We start from the raw sequence: 18,493 nt of genomic DNA on the forward strand, positions 1-18,493 counted from the left end.
TCTTCTGGTCAGGGTCACGTCACCCTCCGACCTCACCGTCATCACTGTTGTTTGTGGCACCCGCATCCTCGTCTACCTGCTGCCCAGAACAGACCCGCTGAGGCAGCTCAACAAAGTGGACTTCTTCTTCTACACCATGATGCCTTTGGACAACCCCCTTGTCTACAGCCTGAGGCACAGGGAGGTGAGGGAGGCCCTGGGGGAAGGGCAGCCCTGGTCAGCACTCAGCGCTCACTGTGTTACTAGAGCCCAGTGAGGAAACGGTCCCTCTGGGAAGTGCTGAGGGTAAAGCGTGGGAAGGCACGTTCCCTGCAGCAGCTATCCCTCAAGGAGACTTCAGCGCCAGGAGGTCTGCGATTCAGCCCACGCTGAGGTCAATGCTAAGGCTGGCCACGTGCAGTTTGCCTCCATGGTCTGTCCAGTGCCGTTGGAGAACGTTCCTTGGCTGGCATATCACCTTGGGGAGAGGAACCATCCCTCAAGCCCAACTCCTGCCGAGCGCCTGCCTCTGCCTCCTATTGCAGCACACCCCTGGAGGAGCTGTATATGTCTGCGGTGGGGACATCTGTCCATGAGAGCGTGTCAGCAGAGGATCCCCTGCCATCCCATGGTGCTCTGGGAAGCAGAGTCTCCAGAGGCAGGGCTTCATTTAGGCTTGCCTGGAGAGCTTGAGCTCAAACATCTCTCCAAGCTCCTTGTGCCAGTATCCTCCCTCTCTCCAGGCCTGCCCTCGTGATGCAGCTCAGGATGTCATTCTCCAGCCTGATGAGCCAAAATAGGCCAGGCCCAAGTCTCCTCCCTCCTCTGGCCAGACCCAGCCTTGGGAACCAGTTGGTCGCAAGAAGCAGCTGTAATGAGAGGGAAGAAGTTTAGGCAAGAGGTGGTGGGGAGGCATGGCCCTAGTTCTGGCTGGGGTCTCAGACAGCATTCCCAGGAAAGTCAGGGACATCCCTCCCCACACCCTTCCCGCCCTCCATCCCCTGAGGAGTCAGGCAGCCCCAGCTCCAGCTGTGCTCCTCTGGCTCCAGCTGTGCTCTGCCCCTCGCCCTTCACCATGGAGTCCAACGGGTGGGAAGCCCCACATGTCCCAGCACCTTCAACCCTTGGATGAGCAAACTTCCCCCCTCACCCCTCCGTCCTTGCCACAAAGCCCTTACCCGTCTCTGCTCCTTGGGGCTTGGGGTGGCGGGGACAGGGCAATCTGGGAAGGCAGGAAAACCTGTCGGCAATCGGGCAGGACACTGCAGTTCAGGTGGGGTTGGTCCTGGCCTCTGGAGGGATTTCTGCCTGGCCTTTTGAGAGCAGCAATAGGGACAGCCACATGCGAGCGAGACACCCAGAGTGCCTGTTCTGCTCCCAGAGCAGAGAACGTCCCACAGCCCGATCTCTAGGTCCCAGCACCCCAAGAGCCTGGGTCCCCCAGCCCTCCATGCACAGGGAGTGCCTGGGGACCTCTCACCTCCCACCGAGGTGGGGTGGCACAAGGAGGCAGCGCAGCCTGGCCATGCCCTGGAGGACCACGGCCGCAGGATTGGGGCTGTGCTGGCCTGGGGCCCCTGGGGGCACTGTGCCCCTGGGGGAGCTGGTCCTCACGTCCTGGCCAGTGTCACCCGCCACCAGCCCCAGCCCCCCACCCGGCCCAGAGCTTGCTCCTCTCCCAGGAGTGGCGCAGGAGGGTGCTGCTTAGGGTAGGCGAGGTGTCAGGGTTATGCTTGTATCTGCTGAGAAGAGACTATGCTCTGTAAATTGCCTGTCTTCGGGAGCTGCTGCTGCTGCTGCTCTTGTTACTGCTGTCCGGAGAGCTAGTACAACTGGCTAGCAGGCAGAGCTCAGCCCCTTTGAGATGTTGCCTGCCGGAGTCTTCCCACTCCTTTTTTCTTCTGTTTTCCTGGCCTGTCCTGACGTGAGAAACCTCCGCAAAAGGCATTTAATTCCAAGGACTCCACTCCATGGGGACCTCTCTCCCCTCGCCTCTGCACTCTTGCTCCCCTGCTTTCTTTCAGGAGATGCAGTGGAACCACCACGTCTGGTCTGTACGAGCAGCAGGTTGGGGGAAATAGGAGATTCCGGCAGCACTGAGCAGCTCTGTGGGGTTGGGAGGAGGACACTTGGATGTGGCAAACACTGCTGCTGGCCGTGGTGTCTCCCTGAGCCATCTCTCTCTTTGTTTAATGGGTGAGGTGCAGCGTCTTTGACACGTTCATCCACTTTCTGGGTTTGCTCAGGGGGCTCCCAAAGAAGCGCCTGGGCCTGATGCCCCTACGAGCGCAGGCAGTGGGAGCGCAGGAGTCTGCAGCCAGCTTTGCTGCTGAAGGGGTCTGTGTGTAGAATGGGACTGTGAACAGTAAGGGAGTGGCTAATTTCGGTTACTCTCCTTAGAGCAGAAATGTCTGTCTCAAAAGTGCACCTGTCGCAAATTGCTTCACTCTTCCAAGTAATTCGAGGAAACTACCAGCTCCCCCCAGGAGGCCCCGACAGCCCGCGGGCAGCCTTGGCCGTACCAGTGGCCTCGCTGCCCCTGTCCTCCGGGTGCTTTGGCTCAGTGGGCAGCTCGTGCTGGAGGAGAGTCGGGCATTGATGTCTTTAACACTGCCTGATGAGCAGCATTGCTGCGGAAAGCCGCCTGCCACACAGGAGCATGGAGTGTGTGGAGCTTGAGCCTCTGGGTATGAGGCAGGTTGTGAAATTCACCATCTGTCATCGCAGCACCTCTCTTTCTCTCGACCTTCTATTAATTTATTATGACCTGACAGGCATTGCAACCCATCCTGTGTTTTCCAATCATTTGGTTTTGGCCATCTGAGGGAAAACCCCACACCTCTCTTCAGATGCAAATACCAATAGAGAGCATTGCAGGTGGACGTACTACTGGAGATGGAGATACCGCTGGAGATGCAGATGCCACTGCAGATACCTTTGCAGATGGATGATCCATTCCTAATAGCATTGCAGATGCTGATGCCCTTGCAGATGTCATTGCAGATTCCATTGCAGATACCACTTCACTCTCAAATACCATTGCATACACCACTGCAGGTGGTGTTACTGATGCCATTTCAGATGCTGACATCATAGCAGATGCAGATACCATGACTCGTGCAGATGCCGTGGCAGATAGCAGTGCAGATGCAGGGACCGGAGCAGATGCAGAGGATATTGCAGATGCTATTGCATTTCACACCCCCACGCATATACCATTACGGATGCAGGTGCCGTTGCAGATGTCATTCCAGGGGCAAATACGATTGCAGAGAGCGTTGCAGGTCAGCATAGATTGCAGATGGAGATCCCAGTGGAGATGCTGATGCCACTGCAGACGTAGACCAATTTGGAGATGCAGGTACCATTGCAGCTACCCCTGCAGATGCAGGTAGCAATGCTGATTCTGATGCACATACCATTCCTGATAATTATGCAGATGCGGACGCCAAAGCCAATACCAGTGCAGATGCAGATGCCGTTGCAGATACTGCTGCAGCTGCAGACGCCATTTCTGATGCAGATACTGCTGCAGCTGCACATACGACTGTAGAAACCACAGCAGAGGCCATTGCTGATGCAAAGTCAGGTGCAGACACAATAGGAGAGGCAGATGCCATTGCAGCTGCAGGTACCAATGAAGATGCAGAGGCCACTGCAGACACCCATAACATTACAAATGCCATTGCAGATGCAGATGCCTTTGCAGCTGCATCTGCCTTTGCAGATGGCATTGCAGATGCAGCTGCCGTTGCAGATAGCCTTGACAATGCCTTTTCAGCTACAGCCACAGACAGCAATACCGTGAGGAAGATCCCGATTCGATTGCAGATGCAACGGCAGATACAAGGGCAGATACAGACACGATAAACCTGCCATTACAGATACAAGTACAGCCACAGGCACCATTACACATGCAATTGCAGGTGCGCTCATAGATACAGACAGAATTACACATACAATTACAGCCACAAGACCAGCCACAGACACGAGTGCACATTCCATTACACCTATAGATACAGACACAGACACCGATCTCGTTCCTGAGAGGGGAACCATTACAGAGAGAGATGCCATTACACATACAGGTAGTGATGGACACACCACTGAAGGTACAGGGAGTACCTGCATCTGAACTGGGGGTCTGCCATGGCTTCAGCATCTTCAAGAGCAGCTCTAAAGGCAATTGCATCTGAAATTGTACTTGCATCTGCAAGGCCATCTGCAGTGGTATCTGCATCTGCAATGCCATCTCCAGTGGCATCAATGCCCGAATCTTCAACGGCATCTCCATCCGCAATGGTGCCTGTAACGGTACTTGCACCTGCAATGGTATCTTCATCTGAAGTGCTGTCTGACATGGCATCTGCATCTCCAGTGGTCCTTGCAGTGGTGTCTGCATCTTCAATGGCATCTCCATCAGCAACTGCACCTGAAATTGTATGTCTGAAATTGTCCCCCTCCAGGGCTGGGGGCAGCGTATGAATGACAGCTGGGGACGTCCCGGAGGGTGGCACCTGCCTGGGCCCTGTGTCTCCCACAGGAGTTCAGAGCTGGGCCAGGAGCCCTGTGCGGGGGGAACGGTGTGTTTTGGGGGCTTATCTCCTGGCACAGTGGGGTTTTGCCTGGCATGCTGAAATACCGGGTTAGAGCTGCCCACTGCTGTCACAACTTCTCCCAGCCTCAGCCCACCGGTGCGCCCCAAACCTCCACCAGGCCCGTGGGCACAGGCCCTTGCAGGCTGGGGCAGGGCATGTTTGTTATTTTAATGGCATGTCACGTGATTTTTGGCATCACGGCGTGCGAGCATCAGCCAAGCAAGAGCTGCCGTCCGTGGAAAGCTGCCCGGGAGTGACAGGCTTCATCAAAGCCAACCCGTCCTCTCCCCCACGGCCCCACCCTTGAACCCACCTCCCCTAAACGCATTTGTTCCCCGTGTGCTCCTGCAAGCATGGCCTGGCTTACATTGGGCAACTGTGCTTTTTAAAATGCTTTGGGGGGGGGTCCCATTCTGTTCCCTTCTCTGCGCTGAGGCTGCACCCTCGTGGGAGAGCTAACAGGGGCTGTGTGCTCCTCCCCACCTGCGTCATCATCCTGCAGACCACGCATGTCAGCTCTGCCAGCAGGACTTGGGTGGTGGAGAAATGCCAGGCAGCGTGTGAACGTTGCCCATCTCCACCAAGAAAAGCCCTCGGAAGTTCATCCCAACTGCTACACTATCAGAGCATGAAAAGAAACACCTGCTGCTGTGGTGCAGGGCTCTACCTTGCATGAGCTGCTGCGGTTGCAAATACTTTTTGCATTTTTGCCGGCAGCTCCCTCCCTCGGCATTCTTGGGGTGATCTGGGGTTATTTTGCTGCGGCAGTGAGGCAAAGCCGGGCTCTGGAGCTGAGTGCGGTGGGACCCGAGGAAGGGCGTCTTGACGGTTTGAAGGGCTTTGCATCGAGCCCTGTCCCCAGTGGTTGCTTTCAAGATGGAGGCACTGCAGCCCTTGTTGTCATGTCCCTGAGACCCCCAGGTCTGTCCTTGTCCCGGGGGGGCGTCAGTGCTGCTTTCTGCGTGGGACCATGTCCGTGATTCCTGCAGGGACCCGTCTGTCCTGGCTCCCCCACCAAAGGGCTCCTTCCCCTGGGGAAGGGGACAGGGGAGTCCCTCCTGCCATTGCCTGCCCCGCTGGCAGTGACACGGCCCTGGGGATGGCTTGGTTGCCCTTCGGGGCTCGCCGGCTCTGATCTGGGGCTCAGGGGGGCTTTTGCAGCTCTTGGGTGCCGTTTCCCGGTGCCCCCTGTGCTCCCCCCCACCTCCCAGGCAGGCACGGAGCGGTTCCAGAGAACTGGCTTTTAATGGAAAAAAAACAAGAGGAAAGGTCCCATCAAAACTACTATATTATGTTGCTATGGGCTCATCACTGCCATGGGTGATGTCACTGCCCAGGGTGGTGCCACCATCCATGGGGTCATTGATGCCTGATGGGATGTTACTGCCCAGGGGGCTGCTAATGTCCATGGGGACCTCCGTTCCTTGGGGGATGGCACTGCCCTGAGGTGCTCCCGCAGGCGGTGGTCGTGCTGGACAGGCTGAGCTGTGTGATCTGCCCGGCGACGTGGTGGCAGCTGCGGAGGGAGGGCAGCAGCAGTGGGGCGGCTGGGACCACCGCTCTGCGTGATGGTTGCAGGTCAGGATGAGCTACTGTTGGCCCTGGGGGGTGCTGGGGGCTTCCGAGGCTGGGGGGGTGGGACACCCACAGGGCAGTACCTGGTGGAGAAGCGCCGCCGTGGCCGAGCGCGAAGGTGGCCGGCAGAGGCAGGTCGGCGTTTCTCCCCTCCATGCAGATGACGTGGGGGTCAAAGCAGCCGCCGCACGGAGCCACCTGCAGACCTGCGTGGGAGAGCTGGTGACCTCCACTCCTTCCCCAGAGAGTGTCCCCAGGCTGCAGGGATTGGGGTCGGTCCCTACCTCGGAGGTAGAAGGTTTTGGGGAGGATGAATGGCTGAAGCAGCTGGGGGGGCGGGGGCAATGTGGTGGGAGCCACAGGGCTGGCAGCACCATGGTCCATTCCGTCTGTTGGATGCTAAGGACTCGGTGGGGCTGCCAGCTCTGGCCGCTTCCATTTGAGGGTCTCCCAGAAAGGAAGGTGCGGGCTCCCCGTGTTCCACCCCATCCCCAACAGCCTCCCCAGCTCCTCATGAGGAGGGAAAGGGTTGCTTTCCTCCAAAACAGAGGCATTTCACATCCTAGAGAAGGGAAAAAACACCCCCAAAAAAGCCCAACCACAATTGTTTTTGTAAGAATGATCCAAAAGGAAGCAGGAGGTACAGAGCATAACAGCCCTTTCAGGAGGAAGAGCTTCAGGGAGAGTTTTCTGCCCAAAAAGCACCAGAGCCCCTGGGAAGAAAACCGTTCATGACTGCAGCCTCTGAAGACCCTTTCTCCCCTCCTCCGTTCGTACTCGGGGGTTTACACCGAAGCCTTGAACATCCGGGGGAGCTACCAGGTACGGACTTTCCCCCAACATACACAATGCTCTTTGGGTAGTTACCTTAGAAGAGTCTGGGGCTGCTACCTGGGAATTCTCCTGTCTCCAGAAGAAGCCAAAATGCTCCCGGAGATGCCTGAGGGGAGTTCCAGGGAGCTACAGGGCATGGACCTGCCTCCAACATCGACACAACTCTTCAGGTAACTGCCTAGGAGTCATAGGCAGCTCCTACACTGGACTTCAGCCATCTCCAGGGAAGGACAAAACACACCCAAGCTGCCTGGGAGGAGTCCCAGCAAGGGACAGAGCATGGACATGCCTCCAACATGCACAAAATTCCTCGGGTGGCTTCCCTGGAGTGCTACCTGCAAAATTCAGCTGTCTCCAGGGGAGGCCAGAACATTCCTAAACTGCCTGGGAGGAGTCCGAAGGAGCTGTGGAGCATGGTCCTTCTCCCAACATGGATAAAACACCTTGGGTAGCTGCCTTGCAGGGGTCTAGGGCTGCTCCCCAGGGCTTCACCTGTCTCCAGAGGAGGCCAACACACCCCTGGGGATGCCTGGGAGAATTCCCACGGAGCTACTGGGCGTGGACTTTCCCCCAACACACACACTGCTGTCCCAGTAGTTACGTCAGAAGAGTTGGGGGCCGCTGCCAGGGAATTCCCCAGTCTCCAGAAGAAACCAAAATGCTTCTGGAGATGCCTGGGAGGAGTTCTGGGAACACTGAGGGGCACTGGGGAGACTGGAGAGCACGGGGGACACTGGGAGCACTGGGGAGTGCTGGGGGGCACTGGGGAGAGTGAGGGGCACTGGGAGCGCTGGGGAGACTGGGGAGCACTGAGGGGCAATGGGGGGACTGAGGAGCACAGGGGAGCCGCGAGGGGCACTGGGAGCACTGGGGAGAGTGGGGTACACTGAGGGGTACTGGGAGCACTGGGGAGCAGTGGGGGGCACTGGGAGCAGGGGGGAAACTGGGGAACACTGGGGGCACTGGGGGCACTGGGAGCACCGGGAAGACTGGGGAGCACTGAGGGGCAGTGGGAGCACTGGGCACCCCATCATGTCTCCCAGTTGCCCCCCCAACTCCCTCTCTGGGTGGGGGCCTCTGGGGAGGTGTTGGGGGCGGTCCTCAGGTTTTCAGCCGCCCCCCATCAGAGAGGGTTTGATTGACAGCTGGCATTTATTGAGGGGCTGGGGGTGAGAAGCAGGGCAGGGGGTGCTGGGTGCTGGGGGGCTGGTGGGTGCTGGGGGCATCCAGGTGCTGGGTGGTGGGTGTGCTGGGTGCGCAGGTGATGAGTGCTGGGGGTGGCCAGGTGTGGGGTTCTGGGGGTGTGGGGGCACTCGGAGATGCTGTTCTCGGTCTTCAGGGGGTTCATGTAGTTGTATCTCAGCTTGGCCCAGTGGTTCCTCTCCTCGATGCAGTCCTGGATCTCCTCCAGCTGCCCTTGGAAGGCCCTGATGAGCCAGTGGGGTTCCACCTCTGTGAAGCGCTCCTCCAGGTACTGTCCCAGGAGTATCTGGGAGACAGGGATGGGGACCCATCAGGTTCAAGCACTTGACTGAGGTGTCTCAAGCCATCTGGGGGTCTCTGGCCCCGTGGTAGCTGTAGAGCGATGGTGGCCACCACCCTGGGCTTGGGGATACCCAAGGTGGTGATGTGCACCCATGCCCTTGTGGGGCATCTCCTGGGATTCCTCAGCCCCACAGAGCCACCGTTTTGGGGAGGGCATGGTGATGGTGGGGCCAGACTCACCACGTCACTGAGGCATGAGCTGAGGAGGATGAGGGCCACCAGGATGTTGGCGGTGGTGTCCACCTCAGGGACAGTGGTGAGGAAGTGTTGGAGGAAGGCCTTGCCCTTCTCTGCTGGTGGCGGGTGGCGCATGGAGGACGGGGCGTTGGGGAGGAAGGCGCCCAGGTCACACTGCAGGGTGAGAGGCCACTGTCAGCAGAGGACATCCCTCTGGCATGGGGACAGGTGGGATGGGGACATTCTCATGCGGTGGGCTGGGGACATCCCTCTGGCATGGAGGGGGGAATGGATGGGGACATACTTCTGGCATGGAGCTTCTCCTGAGCTGGGGTGGGGATGTCCCTCCAGGATGGATGGGGACATCCCTCAAGCACGAAGAGAGGTGGGAACACGGACACCTCCCCTGGCTCAGGATGGGGACATCCCTCCTGCGCACAGAGGGGAACATCTCTCCAGCGTGGAACGGGGACAGTTGGGGACATCTTTTGGGTGCAGAGGGGTCAGAGGTCCCCTGTCCCACCTGCCCATTGTTGATGGCTGCGTGCTGTGCCGAGCAGGTGAACACCGCCATGGTGAGGAACTTGCTGAGCTCCGCCACCGTCCGCAGTGAGGAGGGGATACCTGGGGTTGGGTGGGGGGACAGCAAAGAGCATCAGGGACCTGTCCTTGTCCCCCCACCACCCCTGGGGACACCCCATGGGACCCATGGGTGTGGGGATGCAGTACCCGAGGAGGTCCTGCCCAGGGAGATGAAGCTACCATGGGGTGAGGTGACCATGAGGTCATGGAGCACCCATGGGACCACCACCAGCTGCCACCTAATCCCTTGTCCCATCTCTCAATGGCTTCCCAGAGGCTCATTGCGTCATCCCGGTAGTGGTAGCTGGGGAGGTGCACCACGCCGCGGTGCCACATGTCATCAGGGAGGCAGAGGGAGGTGTAGGTGGCCTTCTCCAAGCCTTGCTGGATGATCAGCAGCATCCCCTCGCAGGTAACCCCCGAGGCCTGGTGGGGAGGGGTCACCCATGGGTGCTCAGGGCAGAAGGTGCCTTTCCCCCCCCTCCAACCCCCGGCTGCCCCATGGCTCCTCGGTGCTCCCAGTATATGCCACTGTCCCCAGTGCTCCCCAGCCCCCTCGCCCCATGCTCTCTAGTGTCTCCCAGGGCCCTCTGTGCTCCCCAGTGTCCCCCAGTGCTCCCAGTATAACCCAGTGGTCCCAAGTGCTTCCAGGGCACGAGTACTCCAAGTACTCCCCCCAGTGCCCCCAGTATGCCCCCCTAAGTGCTCCCATTAACCCCCCAGCCCCCCCAATTCATGCTTGCTAGTGCCCCCAGTGCCTCCCCAGTATTCCCAGTATACCCCACTGTCCCCAGTGCTCCCCAGCCCTCTGTCCCTCCATGTTCTCTAGTGTCCCCCAGGGCCTTCTGTGCTCCCCCAGTGCCCCCCAGCACTCCCAGTACATCCCAGTGCTCCCAGTGCTTACCTTGTCAATGATGCCACCAGGGTTGATGAGGATGCTCTGGGCCAACGTGTTGAAGTGGAAGTGGGGGACGAGGAGCTGGTGGTGGAAACCAGGAGGTTGGAGACGATTGGGGACCTCCTAAGGAGCTGGGGTGGTGTCGGAGTTTCCCTTTGTTCAGTGTCGACGACGGAGCGGGAGTTGCGATTCCGGAGTAATGACAGATCTCAATATGAGTATGGTCATTCTCCTTTATTTACACTTATAACAGGGCTTATATAGTTAACTACTATGGACACGCGCTACCTGCCGCTTGCAGATAGGTTACAGCCTTGTGTTCACGCGCATCTATGCTCTAGCAGATTGGCCCGTTCTTTCTGATCATGCGAAATGCCTTCATGGTCTTTATCTCGTTTTTCTCCTTTCAACTGCACATTCCTTTCTCCGTTATTTACTGCTTAAGTGCCTTGTCATGCCAGGTGGTGCAGTGTTTGCTCATTAAAATCAAACTCAGGAATGTCCGTTAGTGAGACTCCCATTCCCACATCTCCCCCTTTTTGTTTTACTAGAAACACTGCTGAAACCGATCTTTCAATCATTTTTCGTATACATTGCAACAAACAGGGTACACAAAACAAAAATGCATATAAATACTATTACACATATCCCTCTTAGCTTGGCTAGTCCTTTTAACCAGCCACGAGGAGGAGCTGTCTGATACCCGCAAGTCTGCAAACGCAGCAGCCAGGGGGTCTTTCTCCCCGGTCACTCCCCCATCATTCATCGGAACGGATGGGGTGGCTGGGCACGCTCTTCATAACAACCTATAATTGGTTAATCACAGCTGTCCACGCACTCACAACACCTTCGGACACGCTCTTCATAACAACCTGTAATTGGTTAATCACAGCTGTCCACGCGTTCACAACACCCTTCTCATCGGTAGCTGCCGGCTGGTCCCGCCGATCTCTGCCTCCTCCTTATCCCGGGTGTTGTTCCGCTGTTGTTGTTCATCACGTAGTGAGGCTCCTTCTTCTGCTCAGGGAAGGATGGTCAAGGTCACCAGCCGTCTTTGTCAGCATATCCCTGCTACTGTTAAAAACATGGGTTGCTCATGGATACTAGATCGTGCCCCTGCTGTACCAGCCACTCCTCCACAATTCCCCCTTCTTGTTTTTGAGCAACCCAGACTTGATTAACAATTTTCATAATTGCTTTCTTCACACAGCTAAAAATTATACAAGAGCATATACTTATTACTAATATAACAATTAAAATGCGTAAGCTTTCTTTTATTAAACTTATTATCCAAGATGGCAGTTCCCCAAATATATTCTTAAGCCAGGTATCGAATAACCCGTGATCTTGTTGAATATTCTTGGTGTGGTCCTTTAACCATTGTAGCTGTTTGTGGATTGACTCCCCATGGTCAGACAGATTCATACAACACATCCCTTCAAAATCCTCACACCCATGTCCTTGTGCTAGTAACAGAAAGTCAATAGCAGCTCTATTCTGTAAAATCGCATGATGGAAGGTATCCTGATCTGCAAGTAATTTTTCAATAAGCTCTGTTGTCACATCAGCCTGCTTTTTAGCCCAACAAGCTAATTTCCCTACCTCATTTAGGGCCCTCGCAGCTGCAGCGCCTGGTACAAATAGTGAAAGGAAGACCTTTTCGGTGTCGCTAGGCAGAATTACGTCATCACGACAGTCTGGGGAAAGACCCGTGGCGGCTCTTTTTCGTCTTTGTTGTTGCCCTTTTCTTGTTATGGTTTTCCACCAATTTTCTCCCGGGGCCAGCAGGGTCAATTTTCCTAAGTAGCATGGCCCTCCTACAGCATTTGCTGGGAATACCCTGCCAGGCTCTGTCCCCGCATATTAAAAATACCTGTGGGGGCAACGCCTTTGGGGTACCATTGTTCCAGATCCCTATTCCTCCCCTTGTTTCCGCTCCAGCCGCTCCTAAAGCATAGCTATTACCACTGTCATTGGTACCACAAAAATCGCCCGCATCCTGATACTTGTAGTAAGATGCGTGAGAGGTGACATTAGTCCACCCTGTCCAATTTCTTGCCTGGTACAAGTGGATACCCGTCTGTAGGGGTCCCCCAAATATAAAACATGTCTGAGTCCAGTTTTTAGATGTATTTCCAACTCGCATCGACCCTAATAGTTCCAACTCCTGGGGATTCCAGGGTAGCGAGTGATTTAATCCTTTTATCAAGTTAGCACTACAGTTGCTAGTTGCAGTCACATTAGTACAACTGCCATTACTGAACCCGGCAAAGTCACCTTCCTTATATCCAGGCATACCTAACAAACAAGTCCTAAACGGCTCAGTTGCTGAGGCGAGGGAAAGGCAAAACGCGGGCTGCCCTGTTTTATTTGCCCAGGTTACCCACATATTTTCCCTTGGGTTAATGCGATGTATAGTTGCCGACCCTGGGATTATTAAGATTAGCCCAATTACGATCACATCTGCCTGGCTCAACATTTTCTCTTCTAGGCGAATTGCCTTTCTTTTTTTTTTTTTTTTTTTTTTTTTTATTATTTTTTTTTATATTTTTTTATTTTTTTATTTTTTTATTTTTTATACAAACAATAATCAATTTGGCAGTTTCGTGAACTGTATTTCGTGTCCAGTGATTATTAATATTCTATACAGCACTATTTCTTTCAGATAGCAAGTTTCAGATCACCTTTGTGCGCGCGTGCACCGGGCCCACCACTTCTTATCACAATGGTAACACTGACACAATACTCATGGTACACACCGTAGGCACTCTTTGTTTTTGGTTTTTTTGTTTGTTGGTTTTTTTTTTTTTTCTCTTTTTTTTTCTCTCTCTCTCTCTTTTTTTTTTTTTTTTTTTTTTTTTTCCCCCACGTATCGCCCCCCACAAGCGATCGACAAAATGACTATACGCTTCAGTGGCACCTTGCTGTACAGAACTAAAGGATGGAGTGGACGAACCGGGCAAGGCTAAAAAGGCATCTAGCACCAGTTTGGCAGACAACTGCAACAAAGCAATAGGAAAAACCAACTGAGCATTAATATCATTAAACCTTCCCGTCCCCGTTATCATTTCCGCGGTAATCCCATAGAGGGGATCCCCCTGCGTTTGATGCTGTGCCGCAGCACTTGCCGCCCGCCGTGACCATTCCGACCCCCACAACAAATACTGCGTAGGTGACAATAAAAGCCTCATAAGGTTTTGGCAGTCAGCAGGGCACATCAGGTCAGCCGAAAAAATCCAGATTACAATTTGACGTGAAGCTTCTGATTTTATCCCATACTGGGACACAGTGTTTTTTGCTTGCTGTAGGATTTTCCAATCGTGAGGTGCCCACTTATTGCCGTTATTCTCTTGCAGCACAGGAAAAGCACTCGCCCCCAAGCTGGATACCGCTTGCCACTGCCCGTCCAGCATAGCGTCTCTAGCCACTTCGCTCCAGCGTCTGGGCTGAACCGTCGCTGGTGGTCCAGAGAGGCAAGGGGGTAGGGATTCCCCTGACGCCCCGGACAGGTGCTCCATCCCTCCCCTCTGGGCTGTAATTGTTAAGTCCTGTAACTGTTGCACTACCTTCTTCAGGAGCTCATTAGTCTCAGCCATACTCTGTTCTTTGCTGTCACCCTGTGGTGGAGTAGATGCACCTGAAGAGACTCCTAGAGGTGGGGCTGTTGGCCACGGAGGGGTTAACGGAACCAGCCGCTCCTCCTCTCCGGGTCGTTGTTTTTCCGCGACCGTCTCAGGTGAAAGAGGGGCCCCGTTACCGCTAGTTTCTGCATCTTTGCAGTCCATAAGCGGAGGGTACGTTTCAAGCAGTTCAGAAGCGCCGTCACCCCCCAGAACACTATACTTGGCTTCCAAGGCAGTTCGTTTGGGGGTACCCGACATACCTCGGACTGCCGACGGCCCAAAGAACCGAAACAGTCCAGATGTTGTATTCTTCGGTCTATCAGGCAAAGGTTCTGGGGCTAGCATTTGAGTGGCTGCACAAGCCACCTTTCTTTCAGCTTTCATGGCTTTTAAAGTCTCTGACACAGACCTCCATAGTTCTCGCACTGTTTTAATCTCCTTCTTTGACTTTTCATCCCCCGTGATAGTCTGCTCCCACATAGTATTGCCAAGCTCTCGCCACTCAAGGTCAGAAAAAATAGTTTGACTGTCCTTAAAATGTCCCCAACGTTGTCCTAATCAACGTACATAATTGTTTTACCGTTGTCTCGATCCCTCTCTTGGAGAGGATGCTTACGAGCAACACAGCTGCCGCCTCTGTTTCCATGATAGCGGTCGCTCACTGGGAGGCAGTTGGCCAGACTGCTCCGTTATCTTATCCCCCTCCGATCATCGGGATAGTACAACTCCCAGCCGCTTTTCTCCCGCTCCCCTTCTCTCGCTGCTCTTACCGCAGTCTCGAAGATATGCGCCGAACCATCCTCTGCTACCAGATGTCGGAGTTTCCCTTTGTTCAGTGTCGACGACGGAGCGGGAGTTGCGATTCCGGAGTAATGACAGATCTCAATATGAGTATGGTCATTCTCCTTTATTTACACTTATAACAGGGCTTATATAGTTAACTGCTATGGACACGCGCTACCTGCAGCTTGCAGATAGGTTACAGCCTTGTGTTCACGCGCATCTATCCTCTAGCAGATTGGCCCGTTCTTTCTGATCATGCGAAATGCCTTCATGGTCTTTATCTTGTTTTTCTCCTTCCAGCTGCACATTCCTTTCTCCGTTGTTTTCTGCTTAAGTGTCTTGTTATGCCGGGTGGTGCAGTGTTTGCTCATTAAAATCAAACTCAGGAATGTCCGTTAGTGAGACTCCCATTCCCACATACGCCAGCGTCACTGCTGGCCAGGCCACCCTGGCCATGGTGGGCCTCCATCCTTATGTCCCTGCTCTCACTGGTAAGCCTCCTGCCGTGCCTTCAGCTCCTGCTGCCGATGCTCCTTGAGGATCTCCAGCTCATCATCCACCATTTTTTTCCCTGGAAAGGAGGAGAGAGGAGTCAAGGTCGGACCCCTGGCTAGCAGAGGAGGGTGGGGGTGGGATGAGTCCTACCCGAGCTCTCCCGGACCTCCACCGTGGTAACCCCCTCCAGCCACTGGTAGCAGGGGAAGCGGTAGAGGGTGCCGTCAGGGCCCATCACGCGGATGTCCCTGCAGAACCAGGCATCCTCCAAGAAGAGCCGCCACTTGTGCAGGCGGATGAGGACAATGCGACCCAAGTCCTGCTCGCAGCGCATGGTCATGTCCTTCTCCTGGTGGGGGGTGGGCGGGAAATGGCTTGGGGTGGGAGGGCAGCTGCCCTGGCATGGCACTGGGGGATACGGGCATTCCCCACCAGTGGAGTGGGGCTTCAGGGCATCTCCCAAAGATCCTCTTCCTCCATCCCCCCAGGACCCCTTTCCACCATCCCCCAGGACCCCTCCTCCATCATCCCCGCAAGATCCTTTTCCTACATCCCCCCCCCAAGACCACTTCCCACCATCCCCCCAGGATCCTTTTCCTCCACCCCACACCCCCCAAGACCACTTTCTTTCATCCCCCCCAAAGATCCTTTTCCTCCATCCCCCCCCACCCCCACCCCCTCGCTCCATCCCCCAGGATCCTTCCCTCCATGTCCCCAGGACCCCTTTCCTCTATTTCCCCCCCCACCAAACCCTTTTCCTCCATCCCCCCCCAAGAACACTTTCCTCCATCCCCCCATGAGCCCTTCCTTCATCCCCCCAGAACCACTTCCCACCATCCCCCCAAACCTTGGTGAAGACCCATCCCTTTTCTTACCCTCTCCAGTAAAACCCATGCCGGGGCCCCCGGCATGCCCATGCCTCCACTCGTGTCCCCATCCCTGCGCTCACCGTCCCCGGCAGCAACCAGTAGTTGATGGTTGTCCGGCGCCTCTCACCACGGCTGCCCACCAAGGTGATGGAGATGGAGTTGTTGGTCCCACCTTCGAGGATGTCACCCGTTGCCACCTTCACCTTGTAGACGGCCATGGCGAGCTGCACAAGGACACGCCGCGACATTCAAGAGCTGCCTTTAAAAAGCGACCACCTGTAGGGGTGAGGGTTTTGGGGGTGGAAACCTGCCATCTTGGGTGGTTTGCATGCTGCAAGCCCCGTGGCCGTTGCACAAGCCGGGTGGCCAGTCCTTCCTTCTCAAGGGGAGGTTATCAGATGACCGTTATTGGCCGGCGACCAGCATATCGAATCTCAATGGATGTGGCCATGGAGACATTACCCAAGCGATGGCCCCGGGGGTGGCCATGGGCCCAAGGGAGGGGGCGTTTGCCATGGTCCAGGAGCTCCTCCTGCCTCCCCAGGGTCTCCTCCATCTCCTGCTGGGTCCCTGCCCGTGCTGCTGCCCGCACTTCACTGGCTGCTCAAGGGATGCTGTGGAGCAGCGGTTGTGGGGCAGGCAGGGCTTTCCCAAAGGAAGGTTGTGGAGCAACTAATACTGGTGTCACAGTTTAACCTCAGTCGGCAACTGAGCACCACACAGCCACTCGCTCCCTCACCCCCCCGCGGTGGGATGGGGGACAGAATTGGAAGAGTAGAAGTGAGAAAAACCCGGGGGGGTTGAGATAAAAACAGTTTATTAATTGAAATAAAATGATAATATACAAAGCAAGTGATGCACAATGCAAGTGCTCACCACCCGCTGACCGATGCCCAGCCAGTCCCTGAGCAGCGGCCCCCCCGGCCAGCTTTCCCCCAGTTTATATACTGAGTATGACGTCATATGGTATGGAATAGCCCTTTGGCCAGTTTGGGTCAGCTGTCCTGGCTGTGCCCCCTCCCAGCTTCTTGTGCACCTCCAGCCTTCTCAGTCGGTAGAGCATGGGAAGCTGAAAAGTCCTTGACTAGTGTAAGCACTACTTAGCAACAACTGAAGCATCGGTGTGTTATCAACATTGTTCTCATCCTAAATCCAAAGCACAGCACTGTACCAGCTACTAGGAAGGAAATTAACCCTATCCCCGCCGAAACCAGGACAGTATCCACCCCTTATTCTATACCATCTATGTCATGCCCAGGTCCCACACTTTCCAATACATTCCCATTAATCACCACCCCTTTTCCTGTTTTTGATATATATACACACACACAGAGATATCATTCCCTTAGTCTATGGGCCATCCCTCTAAAATGTTCGTTGAGTTCATTTAGTCCATGACTTTGGGCTCCATCTGTCATCATAATCTTCCAGGGCAGGAAAGATGGGGATGGTATGTGGTGTTGGATTTTTTCATGTTGAAGTCAGTTCTGGTTCCATCATCACTGTGCTTTGCTCGGTTTCATCAAAGTTCATTTTTCATTAATCTGAGTGATTCATATTGTAATATCATTAGTATGGCATATAATATTATGTAGCACTTAACATCAGATAATTCAGATCATTGGCTATTCTCACCCAAAATCAAATCCCCTGGAGGTACACATCGGACTTCCCCATCCTCCCGCATCACCCACCAAGTGCACCCAGGTCCTTGAGCAAAAGCAATCCCACGGATGGGTTTCCCTTTCCCCGAGGCAGGAATAACCCAAACTGTCTTCCCCAACATATTTTTTATGTGCACTACAGGGACTTTATTCCCATCTACAGTACATAAAAGTTCTGACTGGGCAGGGCCAGCTCAGCTGGCAGATCCCCGAGTGTTGACTAACCAGGTGGCCTTTGCTAAATGTGTGTCCCAATGTTTGAATGTCCCGCCACCCATTGCTCTCAGTGCAGTCTTTGTCCATTGTATCGTTCAATTTTCCCAGAGGCTGGTGCATGATAGGGGATGTGATACACCCACTCCATGCCGTGCTCTTTGGCCCAGGTGTCTATGAGGTTGTTTCGGAAATGAGTCCCGTTGTCTGACTCAATTCTTTCTGGGGTGCCATGTCGCCATAGGACTTGCTTTTCAAGGCCCAGGATAGTGTTCCGGGCAGTGGCATGGGGCACGGGATATGTTTCCAGCCATCCGGTGGTTGCCTCCACCATTGTAAGCACGTGGCACTTGCCTTGGCAGGTTTGTGGGAGTGTGATATAATCGATCTGCCAGGCCTCCCCATATTTATATTTCAACCATCGTCCTCCATACCAGAGAGGCTTTAACCGCTTGGCTTGCTTGATTGCAGCGCATGTTTCGCATTCATGGATAACCTGCGCAATAGTGTCCATGGTCAAGCCCACCCCTCGATCACGTGCCCATCTGCATGTTGCATCTCTTCCTTGATGACCTGAGGTGTCATGGGCCCACCGAGCTATAAATAATTCACCCTTACGTTGCCAGTCCAGATCCACCTGAGCCACTTCAATCTTAGC

General features: G+C 54.9%; 1 protein-coding gene across 1 annotated transcript; it reads right to left on the reverse strand.

The window, feature by feature from the left end:
• Positions 1-5,975: 5,975 nt before the first annotated feature.
• On the reverse strand, positions 5,976-16,176 carry LOC143171651 (hydroperoxide isomerase ALOXE3-like). The gene is made up of 10 exons (XM_076360692.1): positions 16,039-16,176; positions 15,240-15,438; positions 15,089-15,165; positions 10,195-10,269; positions 9,505-9,716; positions 9,438-9,466; positions 9,232-9,332; positions 8,712-8,882; positions 8,300-8,475; positions 5,976-6,093 (listed from the first exon to the last, which is right to left on the reverse strand). Exons 1-10 carry the CDS (start codon positions 16,174-16,176, stop codon positions 5,976-5,978), a joined length of 1,296 nt encoding a protein of 431 aa, XP_076216807.1.
• Positions 16,177-18,493: the final 2,317 nt, after the last annotated feature.

This window comes from Aptenodytes patagonicus, chromosome 29, assembly GCF_965638725.1.
Source record: "Aptenodytes patagonicus chromosome 29, bAptPat1.pri.cur, whole genome shotgun sequence".
Taxonomy (NCBI): domain Eukaryota; kingdom Metazoa; phylum Chordata; class Aves; order Sphenisciformes; family Spheniscidae; genus Aptenodytes; species Aptenodytes patagonicus.

Bases quoted from the DNA above. Each gene is read 5' to 3' on its own strand.
- LOC143171651 (XM_076360692.1), bottom strand. From the start codon at position 16,176: ATGGCCGTCTACAAGGTGAAGGTGGCAACGGGTGACATCCTCGAAGGT. The intron at 9,333-9,437 runs GTACTGCATCCC...ACCCAACCCCAG, and splicing joins CCTGGGCAGGACCTCCTCGG to GTATCCCCTCCTCACTGCGG. The intron at 8,883-9,231 runs GTGGGACAGGGG...CTCACCCTGCAG, and splicing joins CAGCCATCAACAATGGGCAG to TGTGACCTGGGCGCCTTCCT.